The 24,194-nt window shown below is 43.6% G+C and overlaps 2 protein-coding genes across 2 annotated transcripts in view; one reads left to right on the top strand and one right to left on the bottom strand.

Annotated features, from left to right (window-relative positions):
- Nucleotides 1-8,311, top strand: part of vps41 (VPS41 subunit of HOPS complex) — a 51,465-nt gene extending 43,154 nt beyond the window's left edge. Inside the window, exons 24-29 of the mRNA XM_037534187.1 lie at nucleotides 477-617; nucleotides 2,077-2,213; nucleotides 2,861-2,960; nucleotides 4,474-4,518; nucleotides 4,735-4,814; nucleotides 8,101-8,311. Coding sequence (XP_037390084.1) covers nucleotides 477-617; nucleotides 2,077-2,213; nucleotides 2,861-2,960; nucleotides 4,474-4,518; nucleotides 4,735-4,814; nucleotides 8,101-8,181 — 584 coding nt within the window. The 3' untranslated portion in view covers nucleotides 8,182-8,311. The remainder of the gene's footprint in view (nucleotides 1-476; nucleotides 618-2,076; nucleotides 2,214-2,860; nucleotides 2,961-4,473; nucleotides 4,519-4,734; nucleotides 4,815-8,100) is intronic.
- A 2,255-nt stretch (nucleotides 8,312-10,566) lies between these two features.
- Nucleotides 10,567-20,195, bottom strand: cdv3 (carnitine deficiency-associated gene expressed in ventricle 3). The gene is made up of 5 exons (XM_017709239.2): nucleotides 19,718-20,195; nucleotides 13,653-13,729; nucleotides 13,291-13,421; nucleotides 12,034-12,196; nucleotides 10,567-11,685 (listed from the first exon to the last, which is right to left on the bottom strand). Exons 1-5 carry the CDS (start codon nucleotides 19,910-19,912, stop codon nucleotides 11,559-11,561), a joined length of 693 nt encoding a protein of 230 aa, XP_017564728.1. The 5' UTR covers nucleotides 19,913-20,195; the 3' UTR covers nucleotides 10,567-11,558.
- Nucleotides 20,196-24,194: the final 3,999 nt, after the last annotated feature.

The raw sequence follows: 24,194 nt of genomic DNA, 5'->3' as shown, positions 1-24,194 counted from the left end.
AGATGCGAGAAACGTGGCTGTAGCTGAGCCAAAGCTTAAAGTAGATCAACTCAAGTCTGCGTTGTCGCTCGTAATATCATTTTTTTTGCCTATATTAGTACATTAGCGCATACTGACACATACTTACAGCCAAGATGGTAAAACGTTACTTCAGTAAAATGGATGTAAAGTGCTGTGGTTCTCAAAGTGGTTCGATGACACAATTGCTCATCTTGACATCTGGGTTGCCGACCCTTGGTTTAGGGTGAGCAGTGTGGATACGTGTTAAAACCTGTGGCTAAATCCCATTCAGTGCAGTTTATAGGTTGTAATGTGGGTTTTGTGAATGTTTTTTATTGTATTAACTAGCGTTTTGGGCTGCTGGTCATAGTGAATGTGTCCTTTGTCCTTGTTTGTTGAATATTGTCCTTATTTTATTGTTTTATGTCGTTGCCGTAAGCAGAAGAAAATATAATACTCTTTTACTCGCCCTGTAGGCCGGATGGGGAACTGCAGGCGGGCGCTGCAGATGATAATGGAGGAGCTGGGAGACGTGGACAAGGCCATAGAGTTTGCCAAAGAGCAGGATGATGCTGAACTGTGGGAGGATCTCATCTCTTACTCTATAGATAAACCACGTATGTCTAATCTCTGATCTCTGCTGTTCTTTGTCATTTTGAAAGCACACGCTCGGCCGTGCTGTTCCCTGAAACACGGCCAGATACCTTGGAAAGATCCTGTGGTACTGGTGATCAAATGCAGTTAAGCGAAATGAATCGGCGTGCGTGTCAGATACATATTTTGTTGATTTTCTAAGTGAAAATAAGTGAACATGTCCCAGAGAACACGTTTAAATGTGGCTTTTGTCTGCAAATTTTAGTGCACGATTTTTATTCAAGTCAAGAGGCTTTTATTGTCCTTCCTTCTGTTCACAGTGGAGTGAAATTACGTTCCTCCAGGAACATCACGGAGCAACAAGGAACACAAAGTACACAGTGTGAACGTGCAACTAGAAATAATACAATAAATACGATAAATTAAACCGACATTAGACACAGTAAACAGACAGGACTTGTGTGTGTGTGTGTGTGTGTGTGTGGAGTGTGTGTGTGTGGGTGTGTGTGTGTGTGTGTGTGGGGGGGGGGGGGGCTTAGCTCAGTCCTTGTGAGTTAAAGAACCTGACTGCTTGAGGAATAAAGCTGTTGCAGAGTCTGGCAGTGGTGGCACGGATGCTCCAGTACCTTCTGCCAGACGGCAGCAGTGAGTAAAGTCCGTGTGAGGGATGGACGGGGTCGTCCACAATGCTGGTGGCTTTCTGGATACAGAAAGATGTCCATGATGGAGGGGAGAGAGACCCCGATGATCTTCTCAGCTGTCCTCACTATACACTGTAGGGTCTTGCTGTCTGAGGCGGTGCAATTCCCAAACCAGGCGATGATGCAGCTGCTCAGGATGCTCTCCACAGTCCCCCTGAAGAACATGGTGAGGATGGGAGGGGGGAGATGAGCCTTCTTCAGTCTCCGCAGGAAGTAGAGGAGCTTCTGGGCTCTCTTGGCTATTTGGCTAACTCGTTTGCTGAGTTCAACATATTGGGCAGGGCGGGGCGGGGCGGGGCGGGGCGGGGCGGGGGGGGGCATAAAATCTCCACGTGTGTAGGAGTGTGTTCTCGGTAGAGGATGTGTTCACTTATTTTCACTTAGAAAATGTACATGTAATTCGACGACCCAAAGTGCAGCCACATAAGCATTTTAACGACGTCTAGATTCACTTTTCTCCTATTTTAACAACAAGGTACATTTATATTTATTTGGTTCATTCATGGTCATTTATATTTCTATATCATTGCTATGAATAAACAAGGGCACACAGTGTGAGGCCATGTCTGTGATCATTTCCACAACTTCAGCCTCCATTTCAGCCGAATCAGTGCGGTGCTTTACATCTACACTCCGAAACCGAGGTTTAAAACTCACTGATTTGTTGTCTTATTTGAAGAAGTAAATGCTATGATAAGCGCAAAGAGTTTTTACTCAGGACAATAAGAAATGCTTGCTCTTGGGTTTAACAGTCCTCATACATTTGCTGCTCCCTCTCCAGCCTTCATCACAGGGCTGCTAAATAACATAGGAACCCACGTGGACCCCATTCTCCTAATCCACCGCATTAAGGAAGGCATGGAGATCCCTAACCTCAGAGACTCGCTGGTCAAAATCCTACAGGACTACAACCTACAGGTACAGCTGCCTGCTAAACTGAACATCTTAGATGGGAACTCCATCACGTTTTCAAGATTGCTGCATAGCCATTCAGAGTAGTTTGGTGTGAATTGTTCTAATATAAAGAAACTAATTCAGAGTTGTTAACACTGGTGGTAATGGCAACCAGACGTCTTATCCCTGGCCCACACTGTAGGATAACTGGGCCGATTTTGAGGCTTAACTAAACTGAATGAGTATGAATGCATCACCTTATTGATTGTTTTCAGATGATTTTGGACTATAAAAGTTTTTTTTTATAACTTTTATTCATTCATTCATTATCAGCATTACATGGAAGAACTCAGAAGACGTGTTGGTTCACTAGTCATTTTGGCCAGTAAATAAAATGGTTATATTTGCGATGTAGACTTCATCACCTCCGCTTTCCCATCACTACCACTGTAAAGAAATCTGTAGAATTATTTCGAACCGAACATTTCTCCTCAAACCAGAATGAGGTTTTACATCTCAGCCGTCGAATTGCACAGATATTTTGAATAATTTGAAGAGTTTCCTTTTAAACGTGTGGAACCAGTAAGTCTGTTAACGTGTACATGTCCACTCCATGATCCAAACAGACAGCATAACAGTGACGATCTCCTTCTCGATGGATTTCACTCTAGATCTTGTTGCGAGAGGGCTGTAAGAAGATCCTGGTGGCTGATTCGCTCTCCCTGCTGCATAAGATGCACAGGACACAGATGAGAGGTGTTCGGGTAGACGGTAAAGCACAGTTTGAATCCTTCTGACAAAACCCAGAATTTTTAATATACAACAAAATAGGGCTGAAAGAATAATCGTGTTTTGAAATTGCAAGTATATTAGTAAAATTATACATTAATGTGGCTATTCAGAAGCAACCAAGCATTTGTATGCTGTGATATCACAACCATAACTAACTGGCAGGCTGTTTAAGCAGTAGAACCTGAGAGGGAGTGTGTTATCACTAAATACCATCCCGGCTGTGATCTGGTGTCTGTAGATCATCACAGCCGTGATGTTATTGGTGATAACTCCCTCCTCGAGTGCTCTACTGCTTTAATACAGCAGTTAAATAAATACAGTAAGAAATGAATAAACTGGCCGTGAACGCGGCTTTAATATGTTTTAATGTTCAGTTCCTTCCTCCTAATTAGAGCTCCTTAACGAGCAGCTCGTTGCTACGTCAGAGTAACGAGCTCCGCCCACTCGCTGCTCAGCCGGCAGTTCGTTCTCCAGCTCCTTACACTAAATTCCAAACTGTCGTCACCACTGAGCAGCTTTTCAGTCGGCAGCTGTGACAGAAGAACAGCTGAACAACCTGGAATCAGCCAGAAATGAACCCAACACCAGTCGCCAGACGTGTCTGATCTTCAGAGTCGGACCAAATCAGACTGAGCCGTAAAACTGACCCAATATCAGGTTCAGCTCAGTTTGGTCAGTTTGTCCAGATCAATATTATTGTTGTTTTGTTCCAGCCGGTCTGTAAAGCTTCTTACAGCCCGTTTAGTTTGGCGACTGGTGTTGGGTTCATTTTTGGCTGATTCCAGGTTGTTCAGCTGTTCTTCTGTCACAGCTGCCGACTGAAAAGCTGCTCAGTGGTGACGACAGTTTGGGAATTTAGTGTCGTCTCGTCTTCAGAGTCGGACCAAATCGGCTGTCGGTCAGACGTGATCTTAACAGTGTCCGTTTTCTGTTTGTGCCAAAGTAAAAACGTCCAAATGGCTCGAGCGTCTCCTACAGCTGTCAAAGTTATTGCTTAGCAACGCCGTCCCACCGGAACAATACAGTGTTTGTGAATAAACCTGTGATGTTATGTAGAATAACAGCTCAGTTAGTTACTTTATAAGATACTGTGTTAACACTAACTCAGATACTGTATTAAGCCTTAAAGCATCAATCCAGTAAAAGTATACGCTGGTCTTCTTACATTGTACCTAGTTTTATTTAACCTAAATAAATACTTTAAATGAACAATTGTGTCAATAAATGTAAATTGTGAGTAAATAAATAAATAAAACCAGTTCATGAAGTCATTTTTGAAGTTGATCTGACGAGCCATTTTTTACAGTGTAGCCTAAAAAGGCCCTGCCTGAATATGTAGAAAACCATCGCAGTTAAAATCATAATTGCAATATCTTTCAGAAAAATCACAGAATCAGACATTCTTCCAAAGTCATTCAGCCCTACAGCAAAGTTAGGTAGCTACAGCTGAAACAAGCACCGTGATAATGTCCTTTCTCTCTTTCTTATGCAGAGGAGAACATCTGTGAAGCATGTCATGTAACAATATTACCATCAGGTACGCTTTCTTTTGATGATGACATTATGCCTTAATCGCTCGTGTGCCTCCGTGGTCACTGTGTAGCTGTGGCAGATTAAAGAAATGTCAGTATTTAAAGTTTAAGTCCCTTTGAATGTACAGCAGAATGTAGGAGAGCTTGTGCTGATGGTGTGTGTGTGTGTGTGTGTGTGTGTGTGTGTGTGTGTGTGTGTGTGTGTGTGTCCTGTGTTTTAGACACAGCCCAGCCCTTCAGCGTGGTGGTCTTCCACTGCAGGCACATGTTCCATAAAGAGTGCCTCCCCTCCCCAGGAACTGTAAGACTTCCTCTTCCTTCTTTCTTTTATGAGTTCACTGCGCATCTCGCTGTAAAAGACCATGTCTGGCTAAATTGTGCGTGCAGCTGAGGCGAGTCGCGCGTCCTCCCGTGCCGTTTTCTATTTTTGGCTTTTCAGTTGTGTCATAGCAGCGGTCACTTTTCTAGATTTTGATTTAAAATTTCTGAATTTTGTCACAGGTGGGCTCGTCCTGATATAGAAAAATGAATATCACAGTGATTATCCAACTGTTTTATCATGATTTATGATACACTTAAGATAAAAATAGCACTAAAGGTCCCATATCATAGAAATATTTTACGTGCTTTTTCTGGAGGAGTTTGATATAAGTTTCAAAACATACGTCCATATATGAAAATGAAGCATAATGGAAATCTGAATTCCTTGTTTTTGTAACCACATCATTTACTTTGGTCCACATATTCAGCTCTGCTGACTTTGAATGATGCACACCGGCCAATCAGAACGGAACTCATTTACATATGTCGGCCTTAAAGGCACAGTAATTAAAAAAATAGCTAGTTTAATTGCAAAGGGACAAAGAAAGACGGGAAAATGTTCATGTAAAATGGAATTATGACTGATACATATTGTGTGCTGCTCAAAAGTTTGCGAACCCGTTAGCATTATGTGACACATACAATGATCAGATCTTCATTTAGGTCATAAGAATATATAAAGAAATACAAAACACCTGATCCAGTTTATTGAACCTTCTGACCCTGATTATCACCAATACCAAACCGACACGGGTTTAGAGGAACTGTTTTTAGAGGTTCACATACTTTTGCCGACCAAACTCTAAATAATGCTGGGTTACAACTGTAATCTGTGACTGCTCCTTGGGGGCAGACGGAGGGCCATCGTACCCACCCAGAGAGAGTGAGGCCACCTCCCTCGGTCACATTTGGCTGTAGCATCACCAGGGATGGAACCTCTCCTGATGACAGGGCCAGTGCTTAGACGTTTGTGCCACTTGAGCCTGGCGTATTCGTTTTCATTCATTCATCTCTGGAATTTCTGGAAGTTCATCTCTGGAATTTCTGGAAGTTCATCTCTTGTAGGCTTGTTCAAAGCCACTCTCCTTGTTGTATGTGAGTGCACACTGTCCATCTTCTGACCAGAACATGTAAACAAAAATATAGGCAGCACTCTTTTGTTTAAGACGTATAACTGCGGTTATAAATTAATCATTTATGTCTTCATTTTTCCTGCAATGCTATAGGGGGAGAGAACAAATTGCAGAGCTAAGCACAGAAGCATCTGAACTCAACGTGTTGCTTTTCCACAGCACTGCTCACCACAAATCACACTTCCATAGGAAATAACTGGTCGCCTTTCACTGTTGCCTGTTAATGGGAGCATCATGGACATCAGAGCTGTGTATTGGCAAGAACCTCGGGACGCGATACACATCACGATACAGGGATTCCAATTCAATATACTGCAAATATATTGCGTTAGAGTGGGGGTGTCTGATGGCTGAAGATGGATTACAACAGTGCCATCTAGTGGTCGGGGTTTAAACACAACACAAAATGAACCCGTCTGCCACAAATCTTTGCATGTAACTGTAACTGTTAATTAAAAATCAACTTTTTTTGAGAATTAATACAATATCACAAAACATAGTATCGCAATATTAAATGCATCGATATTTTCTTACACCCCTAACAGTCTCTTACTTTTTGTTTGTTTTTTCATATTGAATGCTGCAGTATTCCTTATGGCTGAATATCAGTTACAGTCGTAGGCTTTCTTTGGCTGCAGAGGTACATGTTGACATCTAATGACTCAACAGAAGATTAGGAGTTGTTTGATGTGTTTTTATTGCAGAGAAACTTACCGACTCGGATTTCTTTACAGTGGTGGTGATGGGAACCAGGGGTCACCCTGACTACAACACAACTATAGCCTTTTTATTTACTATCCAAAACCTCCACGCGTCTTCTGAGTTTTATATGGAATACTGCTGATGGTAAAATAGTGCAAACTCTGAAAAATAAAAGGTTTATTGGGGGACCCTGCGTGCATCCCTCCACCGTGAATGGGTTTAAAAAGAACTTTTAGGCCAGAACAATCATAACACAGGCATCAGGCATCAGGCAGGGTATTCCCAACCAATTTGTGTAATAACTTTTTTGAGGGATGTTTGAGAAGCACTGTGTTTCTCTAGAGTGGTGCATCTCGCATCAAATCACTCAATGACTTTACATCTTAAGAGCATAATACGGTTTAGGCCAAAAGCTTCTTAAAACTCTCGTCTCTGGCACCCATAACCGTTTCTGTGTAAAAACTATGCGAGGGAGCTTTTAGAGACATTAAACGCTTCAGACGTCGGGTTCCTGTCACCACCGCTGTGAACACTCCGACAGACTTTGACTGAGTCATTCTCTGGAATGCTGCAAGCCGCATTAAATGACACTGAATTGAATCATACAGAAAATCTGAAAAATCTGTGGAATTTCCCTTCAAGATGTGCATCACCTGGGGCTCCTGAGTGGTGCAACTGTCCAAGCGTTGGCCCATCAGGAGATCACGAGTTCAATCCCTGGTGATGCCCGGGAGTACAAGAGAGCTCTGGGTGGGAGCTCTGGGTGGGAGCTCTGGGTGGGAGCTGTGAGTGGGAGCTCTGGGTGGGAGCTGTGAGTGGGAGCTCTGGGTGGGAGCTCCGGGTCACCCAGTGCCGTGCTAGTCAGCGCAGGTGTCTGTTAACAGATCTGGATGGTTGGTGCTCTCCCACCCTGTCCAGTGACTTTGCTTAAATGTTCACAGCCTCGCAGCTCTGGGAGGAAACCTGTGCTAGGTTTAGCCCTCATAGTGTGGGTGATATCATCTGTTTGGGGGAGTCCAAACTAGTGGGTGGAACTGGAGATGATTAAATTGGGGGGAAAATAATAATAATAATAATAAAAAAAGATGTGCGTCACCATTTGAAGCTGCCTGAACTGAAACATGCAAACACGTACGGCTGTAGTCTTAACTTTGTGCGCGGTTTTCGACTGTTTGTAAATTCCCTTCATTTTCACTCCAAGGCATTAACGTTAGTTGGAAAATGCCTTGAATCCAAAATCATTCAAATTTCCTCGAAAACTGGGGGGAAAAAAGATGTGCGTCACTTTTTGTAGCTGCCTGAACTGAAGTGAAAAACGCATGACGCGCGTCGTGACACTTGTTTCAGCCAAAATCTCGAACCCAAGCGAGAAATAAGGGACACGAAGCCATGCAGTTTAAAGTGCTAACTGTCTCGTCCTTTTTCTGGTAGATTCCTGGTGGGCAGTACTGCAACATCTGCAGTGCTAAGCGCAGAGGCCCCGGCAGTGGCATTCTGGACATGAAGAAGTAACATCATTGACCCAGCGACTCCTCCGATTCTGCCGTGAGCTACACCTGCTGTGCACTTGGCTTCCCAAATTACTAATCGAGTTTAGCTTTGAAAGCCGCACTGTTTAAAATAAATCTCAACATTAAATGAACTGTATTGTTCCTGTGTTAACTGTATTTATTCATCGTTTGCGCTCTCATTTAATAAATCATTTTTGCAGCGCTTATGAATTCTGCAGTTTGTGGACATGTACTGGTTCGTTCAGTGAACTTGTGTGTTGATTTATGAGCAAGAATTGGCGCAGGAACCCTCACAGGAACCCTCACAGGAACCCTCACAGGAACCCTCACAGGACCCCTCACAGGACCTGTATGTTATCGCAGGCTGTTTCCAGAAGCTGCGTCAGTTCGGCTGGCAGAGATGGCAGCAGTGTTGACTGCATCTTAGTGACAAGAGGAAGGATTAGTGAAGATACTAATGTGTATATGCAAATAGAACGAGTGTACAAAGGTGTGTTCACTTTCCGAAATCAGGAAGTGGCTACAGGCCTCTACAACCCCAATTCCAGTGAAGTTGTGTAAAACATAAAAACAGCCTTTTCAATCTATATTCAATTGAACACACTACAAAGTTGATGTTCAAACGGATAAACTTCATTGTTTTGTTTTGTGCAGTACGTTCCAAAGAAGTTGGGACAGGGGCAACACAAGACTGGGAAAGTTGAGGAATGCTCAATAAACACCTGTTTGGAAGATTTCACAGGTGAACAGGTTAATTGGAAACAGGTGAGTGTCATGATTGGGTATAAAGGGAGCGTCCCTGACAGGCTCAGGCGTTCACAAGCAGGGACGGTCGAGGTTCATCACTTAGTGAACAACTGCGTGAGAAAATAGTCCAACAGTTTAAGATCAACGTTTCTCAACGTGCAACTGCAGGAATTTAGGGATTTCATCATCTACAGTCCATAATATCATCAGAAGATTCAAAGAATCTGGAGAAATCTCTGCAGGTAAACGTTCTGGCTACGTTCACATCACAAGCCTCGCTGCTCAAATCCGACCTCTCTGACTCGATGGCTCACCCTCGTTTAGGTCAGTGACTCAGGTCTGTCATTAGTGTGATAAACCAGACTGAAGTGACCCTCATGAGCTCCTCCTACTCAGTAACGTCACGTGACAATCACCGCATCATCAGCACAAACTAACGAGCAGAACGAGCTTCGCTGAGAAGATCATTAACTCTGATCAGCTCTCAGCTTCATTATTAGAGCCAGACGGAGGAGAAAAAGGTGAGACGAGCTGCTTTTCCACCGTTTACAGGCTTCGGCGCTGTTGCCACGGTAACGGCGAAAGATCAGACCCGAGCATCACATTGAGATCACAAGGGCACGAATCGGATACGCATCCGACGTAGGACCACATACGGACGTGGCTCAGGGCGGATTTGAAAAGATCAGATTTGCTCTAGCCGATTTTTTTACTATTACTGTCTTATTTTATTGTTCATCATATTCTTATTTTTCTTTTTATGATTATTTTGTCATTTTTAGTTTACTTCTTGATCTTATCCTTTTATTACATTTTAGCTACATTGTTTTACACTTTCTACTGTATTTTTATGAATGTTTCATTTTTTATATGTTCTTACACATCATCAGTCCCTTTTTCCTGCATCAACTCAGCAACTCTGTAAATGAGGGTCACCCTCAATGTTCTCCAAGGTTAAAGACAGGTTGGTTGACCGTCCACACGGCTCTGAAAACATCAGATCTGAGTCACATTAGGGCAAAAAATCTGATTTGTGCCGCTTCCTGCAACGTCAACATCGCCTCTGCTGCATTCCACATCAAATCACTCAGACCGGCTTTTATTTTTCATCTGAACAGTTTCTAAAGGGGAAAATGATGAAAGTCAATATGAATTCCACATCAAAGATTCTGCCAAAGACACTTAATTAGAAGGTTAAGCTTTAATAATGGTTTGCCAATCATCAAATCAAAAAAAGGAAACTGGAAAGAGATAAAGAAGGAAAAAGGGGGGTTGAATAAAAAAAAAAAAAAAAAAAAAAAATGTAACAAATAAAAAAGAGGGGGTGGGGGGGGGGGGGGTGGTGTGGGGGGGGGGGGGGGACAGTGGCGGTCAGTTAATCAAAGTAGGGCAGTTCTTCTGAACATAGAGTAAGCCTAGTGCCAAATAAGAATTTCCACTGCCACTGTAATGGAAGTCTAATCAAAAATACTACGCTTACTCAGTGTTCAGAAAAAAATAAAAAATAAAAATTTAACTACAGCTCAGCACTACAATCTGGTACAAGAATGCAGGGAGGTGGTTTTTACTCTTCAAAGTGGTGAGATTCAGGCAAGCAGCAGCCTACCACGCAGTCAACGAGTCTCTCCAGAGGATGATAGATTTTTCTCTCACTCTCATATATTTATATATTTCCATCACATTTTTCTAAGCTTGTTTCAATACAGTAAGGCCACTTTAAATAGCGTGTCGATACAAAGACCATTTTTCCCTTGTCGACAGATCTTAGAGTCCCGCAGGCAGGGGAGGAAAACGAAATGAAAAGGGGGGCAAAAAAAAAAGAATCTTCAAGTTTTGGATAAAAAGTTAGGCGCTCCTCTTCGGTTCGGGATGGTGTTCGACTCGGTCGACGTGGTAACCGCAGATGGGTGGCCTACGCCTCTCACTCGTGCCCAAACCGAAAGCTCTCAGCTCGCTCGTTCGTTCACGTCACAAAGAAAAACAACCTAATGTTCGGGAGATCTGTTGATTTCGGAAAGAAAAGGAAAAAGAAACGGTGTGTGTTTCAAACAGCAGTTCTTTAGATCGATCACACCCGAAATCAAGGTCCATCCTCGGAGTGGCCTCTCTCAAGGTTTAGCTGACGGCCTGTGGTGTAGCCAAGCAACCAACCAACCGTTGCTCCGAGTAAATCCACCGTCACTAAATTAGTCTTTTTTCCCCCCTGTTGTTACAGCGTCGTTCGTTTGGGTGTCCTCCGTCATATGAAGCAGAATTTGAAGAAGTCGCTCAGTCCCCGTTGCCACAGCCCTTTAGAACGCATTCGTTAAGAGAGGACCTTGGCCAGCCAAGCGTGTGTGTGACATTTCATGGCATCCGTCAAGATTTATGTGGCGCATCTGTGTGTGTTTGTGTCTGTGTGTGAGAGAAGACGATCATTTAGTACAGCTTGTTTCCGCGTTCGACCGTGTGTGGGAGAGAGCGAGAGAAATGACTATTCAGTTTAGATACCGTGTTTGAGTTCGTGTGTATTGCAGGCGTCTCCAGCATGGTCAGGACTGCATCAGCACAGCGGCAGGTCATCATCTTTCCCCGCAGTTCGGACTGCACCGTTGGTGGTGGGCTGAGGAGGGGTGAGAAGGTGGTGACGTATTACTTGTCCCCCAGAACGGCAAACTGGTTGTCCAACTGTAGCTGCTGCATGGTGGCCGGGCCTTCACCCTCTCTGGGACGGCTCTTGTGCTTGACCACTTCGAAGGTCTTCTCAATTTCTCTATCCCTAAAGCAAGCAAGCAAAAAAAAAACTGGATGAATTAAAAGTAGAAACTAATCTAAAGCATGATGCGCAAGTCCGTCGTCTCAGAGTAAGAGCACCGTCCTAGAATCAGGTGTATATACACCCATCAGGCATAACATCACCGCCTTGTTTCTACGCTCATTGTCCATTTACTCTATAGCTGCACTTCGTAGCTCTACAAGACCACCGCTCTCCACACCTTAAGCAACAAGAACGGACCCTAGGTCATCTCTCTGGATCTGAGAAGTTTAAGAAACATGACACTGTGCCACAGCACAAGGCTGGTCTCGCAGCACAGAGATCAATCCAGATTAAAGGTGGCAGTCTTACTTGCGAGTCTCTACGTGTTTGGCAGTAGCGAGCAGGGAGGGGAACTGCGTATCGTTGAAGATCTCTGGAGGTCCCTGTGATGGGCCTCTTTTTGTGGGGCCTAATCGGGCCCCAGGGGGACGATATACTCCAGAAGGCTTTGACTCTGGGACCTCTTTCTCCTCTGCAAAGAAAAAGGAAAAACGGTTAATACCCAGTTTATAATTACAATTCATTCATTCTGTAAGGTGAAAAGGAAAAAACTAAATAAATAAATAAAAGTTCTCCTATTTTGTCAGAACTTTTATGCACATGATGCCAAGCTTCTACTAAACTACAATCAGCAATTCATTGTTGACTGTGGGGGAAGCCTGTCCTCTATAACACAAAACTACTCGACGTTCAGGATTTTGCTGAGAGCCAAGAGTCTCTCTCTCACATTAGAAAGTTTTCCTTACTATCAGGCCAGTTGTCAGGATTTCAAAGCCTAAATAGTGAGCAGATGGTGTGTGTTTCTCATATTGTATGTGTGTGTAAACACAGATTTTATATACATCTTGCTATTGTCTGAAGAAAACCTCATACCTCCAAAACGGCAACTTTACAGGAGAAGGAAAAAACCTACTTTCATTTTAATGTAAGTCAATGGAACCAGAATATTCTCCAAGTCATTTTGGGCCGTTTCTTTTGGTCCATTCATCATGACGTTTACACACAAAGGGCAACAGGCATTTTATGGAAAATTATGTCAAAAACTGAAAAACGTCAAAAATGAAGATACTGAAGGTGGCATGAATGTTTTCTTCCAACAGCAGCAAGATTTTCATATTTATTCATTTTTATTTATTTATTTATATTTATTAGTTTATATGTGAATGAGAGGTTTTGTTCCAACAACTGTGATAGATATATATATATATATATATATATATATATATATATATATATATATATATATATATATATATATATATATATATATATATATATATATATATACATACATACACACATACACACACACACACACACACACTTAAAAAGTATAGCAAACTCACTAAACTTGGTAAAAGCGGCGGATAAAAATATTTTCGTATTGATTTCATCCTTTTGGGGCACAACAGTGGAAAAATATGCATTTATCAATCATTTAAAAAATATATACATAATTTCAGAGCACGTAACACGACTAGGACTACAAACACTATCCTCTCTTCTCAAACGGAAAAACTCGAGTTTAAAAAAACTTCGTCCTTGTTCGCACATCCACTCACTCACCCACAGGAGCAGCTGGTGGAGGACCTCCAGATTTGTTCCATGGGCCAGAGATTTTATCGCCACTGACCAGGATGATCTCTCCATCCTCTCCAACCTCTTCTTTCTCATACTCTTCCTCTTCTTTTTCATCACTGTTGGACGTACATTCACACATTTAAAGCTCAACAACAGTCAAGCTTTGGTATTCATTTCATGCCACATTCACTTTAGTAGTAAAAGCTCACAATAATAAATAAGAACGTAATATTGGCATTTAGGCCTGATCAATATGAACTACATGTGAACCGTTTTGTATGCAGTTGGCCTAAAAGTAAACGGGGCGTTTCTCATTTCTAATAATCAAGGGAGCGTTCGGCATTTACCTTATCTGCAAGGCCTGGAGCCTCAGGCCACTGTAGTCCACCTCCTTCTGTTCAAACTCCTTCCATTCCTCATCCTCCTGCCAATGGAAAAAGAGGAGGGGGGGGGGGGGGGGGGGGAGATGATGTCAGTCCTTCATTTCAGTTCTACCTTGCTAAGCCTGTGGGTGTTACACCGATGTGACCCTAATTAAATCATCTGCTAGACAAAATCACAGCAGAACCAGTGGCTCTAAATATACACCGAAGACGTGCAATGAAAAGTCCCTCTTCTTCTTTCGGCTGCTCCCTTTAGGGGTCGCCACAGCGGATCATCTGCCTCCATCTTGCCCTATCCACTGCCTCCTCTACTTTCACACCAACCATCTCCATGTCCACCTTCACTACATCCATAAACCTTCTCTGAGGTCTACCTCTTCTCCTTCTGCCCGGCAGCTCCATCTCCAACATTCTTTTCCCAATATATCCACTATTCCTCCTCAACACATGTCCAAACCATCTCAACCTGGCCTCTCTGGCTTTATCTCCAAACTGCTCCACCTTCACCGTCCCTCTGATCTGCTCATTTCTAATCTTGTCCAGCCTGGTCACTCCCAACGAAGATCTCAGCATCTTCGTCTCCGCCACCTCCAGCTCAGCCTCCTGTCTTTTAGACAGAGCCACAGTCTCCAAACCAGACATCATAGCAGGACGCACTACTGTCTTGTAGACCTTCCCTTTCACTTTTGCTGCTATCCTTCTGTCACACATCAGCCCCGACACCCGTCTCCACCCACTCCATCCTGCCTGCACCCTCTTCTTCACCTCTTTTCTACACTGTCCATTGCTCTGGATGGTTGACCCAAGATATTTGAAGTCATCCACCTTTACAACCTCTACTCCTTGTATCGTCACCTTTCCACCTGCCTCCCTCTCATTCACACACATGTATTCCGTCTTGTCTCTACTGACCTTCATTCCTCTCCTCTCCAGTGCAAACCTCCACCTCTCCAGATTCTCTTCCACCTGCTCTCTACTCTCACCAACCCACCTTCTTTTCCAGGCTTTTTATCCCATGAGCTGTAACTCTGCATTCTGCGTGCGTATGCCATACTGACAACTAAGGCTACGTTCACACAGCAGGTAAAAGTGGCCCAAACCTGATCTTCTCCCCAAATTTTTGGCCGTTCACATTGTCTTTTAAATGTGATCTGTGTGTGACATCAATCTGAGCAGACCAGCTCCTAAACCGACCCGCATGCCCAAAAGAACGCCAACGAACGCCAGTCGCTCCCGGAGGGTCAGCTTCACCTTCACCAGCCTCACGGGAGCTATTATGAAGCTTCAACGACTGACCACTGGGCTGATCACTCAGAATGTGTTCGAGCTGTAAAAAGGGCGTGGTCACTTTTTTGGTTCGCGTCCTCGGATTCTTTAAACTTTGCTTTCTGACTTTCAGCCGTTCTCCTGCGGCCGCGTACGTTATGACGAATGCCGAGCTGCACTGACGTAAAAACCGCATCAATTCCGACCTGGCCGTTCAGACGGAGACGCTTTGCCGCAGATGGGATTTCAGTTCCACATATGAAAGCGTCTCAAATCGGAATTGGAAACGTCAGATTCAGTGCGTTTATCTGTTCACACCGACTCACATCTGTGCCACGTATGGAGACAAAGGCCAGATTTGGGCCTCTTTTACCTGCAGTGTGAACGCAGTCTAGGCGCCACTGTGTACGTGAAGGGTCGGCCAGGCCGTGCTGGTCTCTCTTCAGCACCTGTCCGCCGGCTTCTACTTCACCAAGTGTGTTTTGATGTCAGTACATTCCCTGTTCTTTTCTAAGTACTGGGAAATGTGTCGAAATAACAGTTCGTGGTATTTAACCACACGTTACAGATGGCCAGATAAAGATTAGGCTGAAAAACACTGGAGTATTCATTTAATTATCATCAAATTCCTGCGTTAGCGTTTGAAATTTTAAAAGCCGTTCTGCTGCTTTGTGTCTAGAACGCATCAGGGGGTGAAATACAAGCGTGGAGAAGAACAATCCTCTTTTTTCTCCCAAATATCCTTCAAACTGTGCCAAATATGTCAAAATTGCCATGAATTCTACTGCAGGCATTAGTTTATCAGCTGAAAAAGTTCTGGACAGGGCTAATATGAGTAAAGCCATATTCAGACAGGATTAGTTTTCCACAGGGAGGTGGGTTAATGCCAGTTTACCACAGGATTTTTGCCTGATTTGCACAGGATAAGGAATCTCGGTGTAAACGACCGAGATGGGAGCAGCTACTCGATTTACGCACCACCTTTACACCTTTATCCAGAAAATACGTTCACTTGACTTATATTCACTTAACCGGTATTTTGTTTCCTCCAACTATTTTCCTCTCCGACTAAAGCGAATGCAGCGAGTCGTTAACATCGCCATCAGGTTGGGAACATCACTGTAAAATCAAACGTTTACGCGTTCTGGCCTCCGAACATGTTCTGAGACGCATGTGTGTGATAGGACAGTACTGTGACACACTCTGGCCTAATTCTAGGCACAAAGGACAGAAGTTAACACTTCACACGGATTAATATAATCTGAGGTTATTCCGACAGCTTGTCTTACGGAAAGTAAAAGGTGCATTCGGATGAGGCAAAAACATTCCATTACCCCACCTCTTCATGTAAAACCAACCCCGGCCGAACGGCTCAGGCCCAATCCCATTTCACCCCTCACCCCCTGTTTAATGTGTTCACTCCCAGGGGTGGGCATCCTGATTTTAGTTGAGTGAGAGGGGTGGGGTGAAGTGTTGGGGCTACATGACCCTCCAAACGGAGGTTTCTCAGAGATTCCTGACAGAGAGACATGAGGAAAGAAGAAAAATCGGCATGCTGGAGAAAGAGAGACCAAAGAAACCCACAAATGAGAATTTTCTGCTAAAAAAAATTACAATGACCAGTTTTATCCTAGTTTAATGCGTGTGCGTGTGTGTGTGTGTGTATATATATATATATATATATATATATAAAATAAAACGTCACATGCTAATGTCTAGCTACATTTTACCCGTTCCACCTTAAATAGTCCAGTCGTTCTGACACCTCAAGTGCCAGAATGTAACTGCTGCTCCATTTAAGGTGGAACGGGAAAATTCTAACAAGAATCTGGAGAACATCTGACTTCAGCTTCATATCACTGAATAATTAGTGGGGGGTGATAATAAATAACTGCCCCCCTCTTTGAAGGCGTATGATCCCTAAATGTAACTAAAGCCCAGCAGTGAGGAGCTGAACTTTCCCCTCCTCTGCTGTCCCTGCAGTCGGGCAGGGTCGCCTACAGAGCGGCGCTAGTAGCTGTTAATGAAGTGATGCTCTTTTATCTGAGGGTCTCATTTCAGAGGGAAGATCAAACACTGCCCCTTATTACTCAGTTCCAAGGGATTAGGGTGACACTAAAAACCATGGGATAGGGGTATAAAACGAAATGGGACTGGGTCTCAGTCATGCCTGAGGTAAATATGATGCAGTAAAACCTCAAACAGCTGATTAATCACCCTTGCTTTCCAGGGCAAAGCCGGTCACGTTCAAATCCGGCTGTCTCACGAACTACGGCCTTCGGCATGGCCGGAGGATTCACTCAGCGAAGCCCTTCACCTGTTATAAGGTTTAAGCTTTGGCATAGAAAATCTGCTCTGGACATTTTAACATAAATTTTCTGTCTGTCAAATTTGCCGAATTACAAGATGCTTCCAATTAACCGCAGTGAGGATGAGATCAATGCTGCTATTACTTTTTTTTGGCCATGCTGCTCAAAAATCTGTCACAGGCTTGATCAACACAATAACGGCCAGCAATGCTCAAAAGGACGAGGCCACTGATCAATACCGAGATCAATATATCCTAATTAATGTAAGTGATTTATATGGTCAGGGATGTGAACCTGGCTGCCTGCTTGGGTTAAACCTGTTAAACTGAAACAGCCAAACTTACAGGGGAGTTGCACAGAAGTTTCATAAGGCATAAAAAGCCTAACGAGACGCTTCAGATATAAACAGTGACCTGGACTGGACTGGCGTGCAACGCGCCTCACTAGTGAAGCCTCCCGCGTCGGCACTGTACACGGCAGTAGTGTTTTTCCATCATCACCACCACATATAAAATCTAAGAGCACGCCGGTCGTTCTGGACGGCAGGTAAAACGGTTGCGCACGCGTCGACCACTGGTTCCCATCACCACTGCAAAGAAATCCGAGTCTGAAATTCTCTCTACAAACGGCCACTTCACACCAAACCAACCCGGATGAGGTGCGTCAACAGCCAAATCAGGCAGGAACGGAAATTTCCAGGCAAGTTTGTAGGAAAACGGTACAAAAGCAAAAGTACTCCTTTCAGATAGTCATCTGTGATAATTACTTTCATAACTATTCTTTTCTTCCCACACTATAGTTAATATAATAATAATAATAATAATAATAATAATAATAATTCGTTCATAAAAAAAACAAACATCACAAAAACAAGAATTCATATGTTGGTCACTGTCCATATGCTAAATAAATCAATAAGAATGACAATATGATATTATATATGATGATATATGTACGTAATAATAATGAGAATTTTTTTTTATTACTATGGAGATACTAAGTCAAAACGACGAGCCGTTATTGCGAGATACTAAGTCAAAACGACGAGCCGTTATTCCGAGATACTAAGTCAAAACGACGAGCCGTTATTCCGAGATACTAAGTCAAAACGACGAGCCGTTATTCCGAGATACTAAGTCAAAATGACGAGCCGTTATTCCGAGATACTAAGTCAAAACGACGAGCCGTTATTCCGAGATACTAAGTCAAAACGACGAGCCGTTATTCCGAGATACTAAGTCAAAACGACGAGCCGTTATTATGAGATACTAAGTCAAAATGACGAGCCGTTATTGTGAGATGCTTCCTAATAAGACATTTTGTCCTAATTATAACAGATGCTCTCATATTTGATTCAGCAAGTCCTAATAATTACGCTCATGATTATAAAACGCTAAGTCATACTTATGAGACATTAAGTCATAATTACTGACAAGTCTCCTTATTATGACTTTCTAAACGGCTTCATGCATTTTTCTCCAGCAGCAGAAACGGCTTCCAGACAAACGAGCGGGTTTATTGACCAGTAACAGAAACTTGAGTGGAGTTTCACGCCTGATGAGCGGTCAATGCACAATATGGCGCTTAAACCTCAATACAGTTTAAAGCCCAAACCTCCGCGTTTACAGGCCGACCCCTCCACCCGCGTCCCCCGCACGGCTCGAACACCGGCCCGCTCCCCGGGAGCCAGAGGCCGGCGGGCGCTCAGAGCGACACTCGCCTCGAAACGACGGCGTTTGACGAGGTTTGTGACACGACGCTTCGAGGAAACCCAGCCCAGCAAGTTACTGAGGCTGGGTCAACTCGGGCAACAGCTAACCAGTTCGCCAACTACCTAAGCTTGGCGCAAGTTCGGAGGAACATCAAGTCGATTAATTTATCGAATATATTTCAATAAATTCATAAAGCTGTTGGCAACGTTAATTAACCGAGCTCGACGGGACACGCTGCAGGCCAACACATGGCTTCACTAACCAAGATGACTCTGCAGCAGCCGGAATCAATGTCACTGTCCGTTCCACCTTAAATGGCGCAGCAGCGTCCGTTACATCCGGGTACGCGCGTACAGGCCTCAGCGTACGACTGGCGCACCATTTAAGGTGGAACGGGAAATTCGACTAAGCAGCTAACTCCGGCTTCGTAGACGATTAGCCAACAGCTAACGAGAGTCCACAGCGCTGAAACAAGCCAGAAAGGGCGCGCGGAAAATTAAGTTAGCGGCCATTTAGGCGGAACCTGGTTAGCAGAACGGCAATCGGGTTATACGGGGAGGTGAGGCGCGTTAATTCGGCTGTCGAAGACCGCCGGTCGCCGCTCACTCGCTGCGTTAGCTTCAGCGCTAACTAGCTAGCATCTGTCCGTCGGTGTAACAGGGGCGAGGCTAACCGCTAGCCCGTTAGCTTAGCTTAGCTAGCCTAGCGCGGTCTCACTCGGGAGGGTGTCTGACACACATGCCTTCTCCGCCAGCGCGTCCTGGCTCTCGCTCTTCGCCGACTTCTCCTTCTCCTTCTTCGGCTTCTTCACCACGGCCGGGGCGCTGGCCGGGCCCGACTCTTTGGCTTTGCCCTTTTCTTTCTTCTTCTTTTTGTCGCGCTTGGCGAAGAAGTCGTCCAGGCTCTTCTCCGCGCCAGCTGGAGCCACATCCGCCATTTTTCTCGAGAAAATCTTAAGCCTGAAAAGCTTCGCCGAGTTTCCGAAGTTACCGAAAGAACAGAGTAAACATGAGCAAGACGAACGTGGTTGGAGAGGAGAGGAGCGGCGGCGGCGGCGGTGGTGGTGTGAGGGAGCTCAGTAGAGCAGCATGGCCCGCCGGCTGGCTGTGCCTCGCTGCGCTGCTGCGGAGGAGCTTCAGCTGCTGCTGCCGCGGTTTGACACTCAGGACTCAAACCGGATAGAAACTTCCTCCCAGCCCGATACCCCGGAATGGGAACACGCGGAGCCGCCAAGGCGACTCGGTGATTATTCTCCGATAAGGCGTGGCCACGAATTAGTACGATTTCTCTTCTCTCGTGGCCTCAGTATATTCCTTCCATGCTTCAGTGTAGTAATTTGTTATATCGTGGCTTCAGTGTAGTAATTTGTGTTCTCAATATAGTAAATCATGGTCTCGACGTATTAATTTGTGGCCTCAATATATTCATTTGTGGCCTGAATATAGTAAATCAGGGCCTCTGTACATTAAGTTGTGGCCTCAATTTAGCAGTGTGTGTCCTCAGTTTATTAATTAGTGGCCTCAACATATTAATGTGTGGCTTCAATGTAGTAAATCACAGCCTCAATATATTAATTTGTGCCCTCAATTTAGTAATTTGTTACTTCATTGTGTTAATTTGTGGCCATGTCTTTTTAAAAATAATCACCAGGTCAGTTTAGGAGCTCCATAGAAAAAACATTGTGCTTTTCAAAAGAAAAAGAAAAGCTTTTAACGGCCTTAATAACGAATCATTAAACAAATATATAAATGAAGTTAATATGGGGAGTTTATCCCTTGGATTCCTGTGATATGTTGGAAGTTTAGTGTGTAAATGTGCAGACGGTCTTTTACAGAAAGAAGTCAGTGTTGATCCCCTCAGCGCTGACGGCTTCAGACATTACCAGCCTGTTTTGTGTTTAATGGGAGACAAAATCTTCTGTACAGGGTTTAATTCCATCAGTAACATCAGCCAAAACCACCAGTAACAGTCGTTATTCTGGGCTTGGCTCACTTATTGTTGCCCAGGAGTGAACATTGCAGAGGATTTTTTAGTTTATTTATTGATCATGTGTTTTATATTATGGTATTTTTTAATTGCCATTTTAGATGAAACTACATTTCTGACTTCCTTTATAATAAAAACGAGGAGTTTAGATGTTTACAACACTAATGTAGCATTTTATTTACTATCCAAAACCACCGGTGAACCTACACGTGTTCTTATGTGTCATTTTAATAATAACTGATCAGGCCTAACACTCTGACCACCTCCTTGTTTCTACGCTCACTGTCCACTTTATCAGCTCCACTTACTGTATAGCTGCACTCTGTAGTTCTACAGTTACAGACTGTAGTCCATCTGTTTCTCTGATACTCTGTTACCCTGTTCTTCAGTGGTCAGGACCCCCATGGACCCTCACAGAGCAGGTACTGTTTGGGTGGTGGGTCATTCTCAGCACTGCAGTAACACTGATGTGGTGGTGGTGTGTGAGTGTGTGTTGTGCTGGTACGAGTGGATCAGACACAGCAGTGTTGCTGGAGTTTTTAAACACTGCGTCCACTCACTGTCCACTATATTAGACACTCCTACCTTGTCGTTCCACCTTGTAGATGTGAAGTCAGAGACGACAGCTCATCTGCTGCTGCACAGTTTGTGGTGTTCATCCTCTAGTCCTTCATCAGTGGTCACAGGACGCTGCTGGCTAGATATTTTTGGTTGGTGGACTATTCTCAGTCCAGCAGTGACATTGAGGTGTTTAAAAACTCCAGCAGCACTGCTGTGTCTGATCCACTCAGACCAGCGCAACACACACTAACACACCACCACCACGTCAGTGTTACTGCAGGGCTGAGAATGACCCACCACCCAAATAGTCCTGACCACTAAAGAACAGGGTAAAAGGGGGACAGGTAAAATGACAAAATGGACAAGGAGGTGTGTCAGAATGTCATGCCTGATCGGTGTATGTCGCTGCTGTCGGAACAAAACCTTGACGTTTTTCGTTTATTTACATAATTTGAAAACACCTATTGCCCTTTACATTGTATCAAAATTTCCTGATGAATGGACCAAAAGAAACAGCAAAAAATGACATGGAAAGACGTCTGGTTCCATTCACTTCCATTGAAAGTAAAGTTTTTCATTCTTTTGTAAAGTTACCATTTTGGAGATGCAATTCATGAGGTCTCAAATTACTATATTGAGGCCACTAATTAATAAACTGAGGACACTCACTACTAAATCTTGGCCGCAAAGGAATGTATTGAAGCCCAGATTTACATAGAGACCACAGATTCAAATATTTAGGCCATGATTTACTAAATTAAGGGTTTGCTATGACAACAGCAATATATAGTGTAGACTGGCCAACACACATTACATATCATGTACAATAAAAACCCTGTAAGTGAAGATATTTCACCCTCCCAGTCATTTCAGTTCACTTCAATTAGGTTTTTCATTACTCAAATAAATACAGCACACATGGCCCTTAGTTGGACTAGTATAAGATTCATTTACTGCTATTTAATTCCAGCTTTCTTTGGCCAATATTTCTGCTCATACCGATGTTCACTGATGTGAAACTTTTCACGTGCCCTCTTGCTCTTTTCTCTTTGAATGATTCTCGACTGCGGGCTGTATGTAATGTTAGCCTGGCTGGCAGTGTGAATAGAAAAGCTTCGTTCAGCACAAGCAGTGAACAGTGAACAGGAAAGATTCCAGAAGCACGGAGCTTTTAAATGAGCTTTTAAAAGGTAGAGCCGCTCTCGCTGTGGTTCAGCCGTGCTGAACTGAATACTACAGGTGTGCACAGACCGATGCGTGTCTGTTTCAGCCCACTGGATTTCGCTCTTTATGAAGAATGGGAGGTTATAAACATTATGGAAGCATATTATGATATTATAAAGACTATTTGTATTCACTGATATCTAATGTCACATGCATGCTGCATCATATGTCCTATCATTTTAGATTTTATGTTATTTTCTTGTCTAATATGACGTCAAGTAAGCCGCTGTTGACCACTGTGGCTTCTGATTTTCATAAATAATAAGAAAGGTTTGCAGGCGGTCGTTTAATTTAAGTTTCAGTACCATTTAAAAAAAAAAAAAAGTTTAATGTGGTATTTTGACACTGTTTGTGTTTTAAAACACAATATTTGCTCCCCTGGTCATACAATCCACATATGGATACTAATCTGCAAAAATAGCTTGTTTTGGGTTTAGTTTTTGTGATATTCAGCACTGTGTGAAAGTTTTTGGCATCTAAGCAAATTTTTAAACAGTTGACCTCAGCAGTTGACCTTCTGGGCCGAAGTCAAAGTGCCCTCATCTAACACTCTGAGTTCAGTTCATAAGGCCTAATTAGCTGATGAGCTGAGGCAGGTGTGTTTCATGAGGCAGTCTGCTGCGTTTTAGCCCACGAGGTCTGGAGCCTGACACATGTTGTAACGTCCTGTCTTGCTGTTCTTGTCTTTGTGTTTTAGTTTTGTTTGTCTTGTTTCCCACTGCCATGTGTTTTTGTTTACGTGTGTCATGTGCCTTTGTTTTCTTCTGCCATGAGCTTTTGTTCTTGTCTTGGTTTTGTGTCTTCTCCCTGGTCCTGCCCCCTCATCACCTGCTTTACCTGTACGTTGTCTGTAGCCCCGCCCTCACATTAGTACCAGGTGTTCCTTGTTTCCCCTGACTGTGTTTATACCTCTGTAACAGAGTATCAGAGAAACAGATGGACTACAGTCTGTAACTGTAGAACTACAGAGTGCAGCTATACAGTAAGTGGAGCTGATAAAGTGGACAGTGAGCGGAGAAACAAGGAGGACTGTGCTGTTCAAATGTCGCTCTTAGCACATTTTCAGGCCTCACAATGCAAAACTGAACACAGTCCCTCCCGTTTTATTGAGACACAATGAGACCCCCAACCGTTTTCTCTTTTATTGCTCAGCAGTAGAAAGTACAGTGTTGGTGCTACAATACAAAAGAAGTTGAACATGTGATGCCGTCTGTCTATCAACTCTAAAAAAAATTAATGAACCCAGAAGCCCGACCCCACCATCTACCTAAAAACCAAACAAAAAAGAACAGGACGGCAAAAAAAAGGAAGAAAAATAAAAAGAAGAAGAAAAACAAGAAAGTAAAAGCGGTGACCACTCAAACGCTGTTACTGAGCAAAACGTGATACACTTCAGGAAAGACTGATTGGATAACGATGCTATATGTTCATAAAGTTCTCTTCACCCA

This window comes from Pygocentrus nattereri, chromosome 24 (assembly GCF_015220715.1).
Source record: "Pygocentrus nattereri isolate fPygNat1 chromosome 24, fPygNat1.pri, whole genome shotgun sequence".
In the NCBI taxonomy this organism is placed as follows: Eukaryota; Metazoa; Chordata; class Actinopteri; order Characiformes; family Serrasalmidae; genus Pygocentrus; species Pygocentrus nattereri.
The sequence above is the reverse complement of the archived record's forward strand: the minus strand, read 5'-3'. Positions and strand labels throughout refer to the sequence as shown.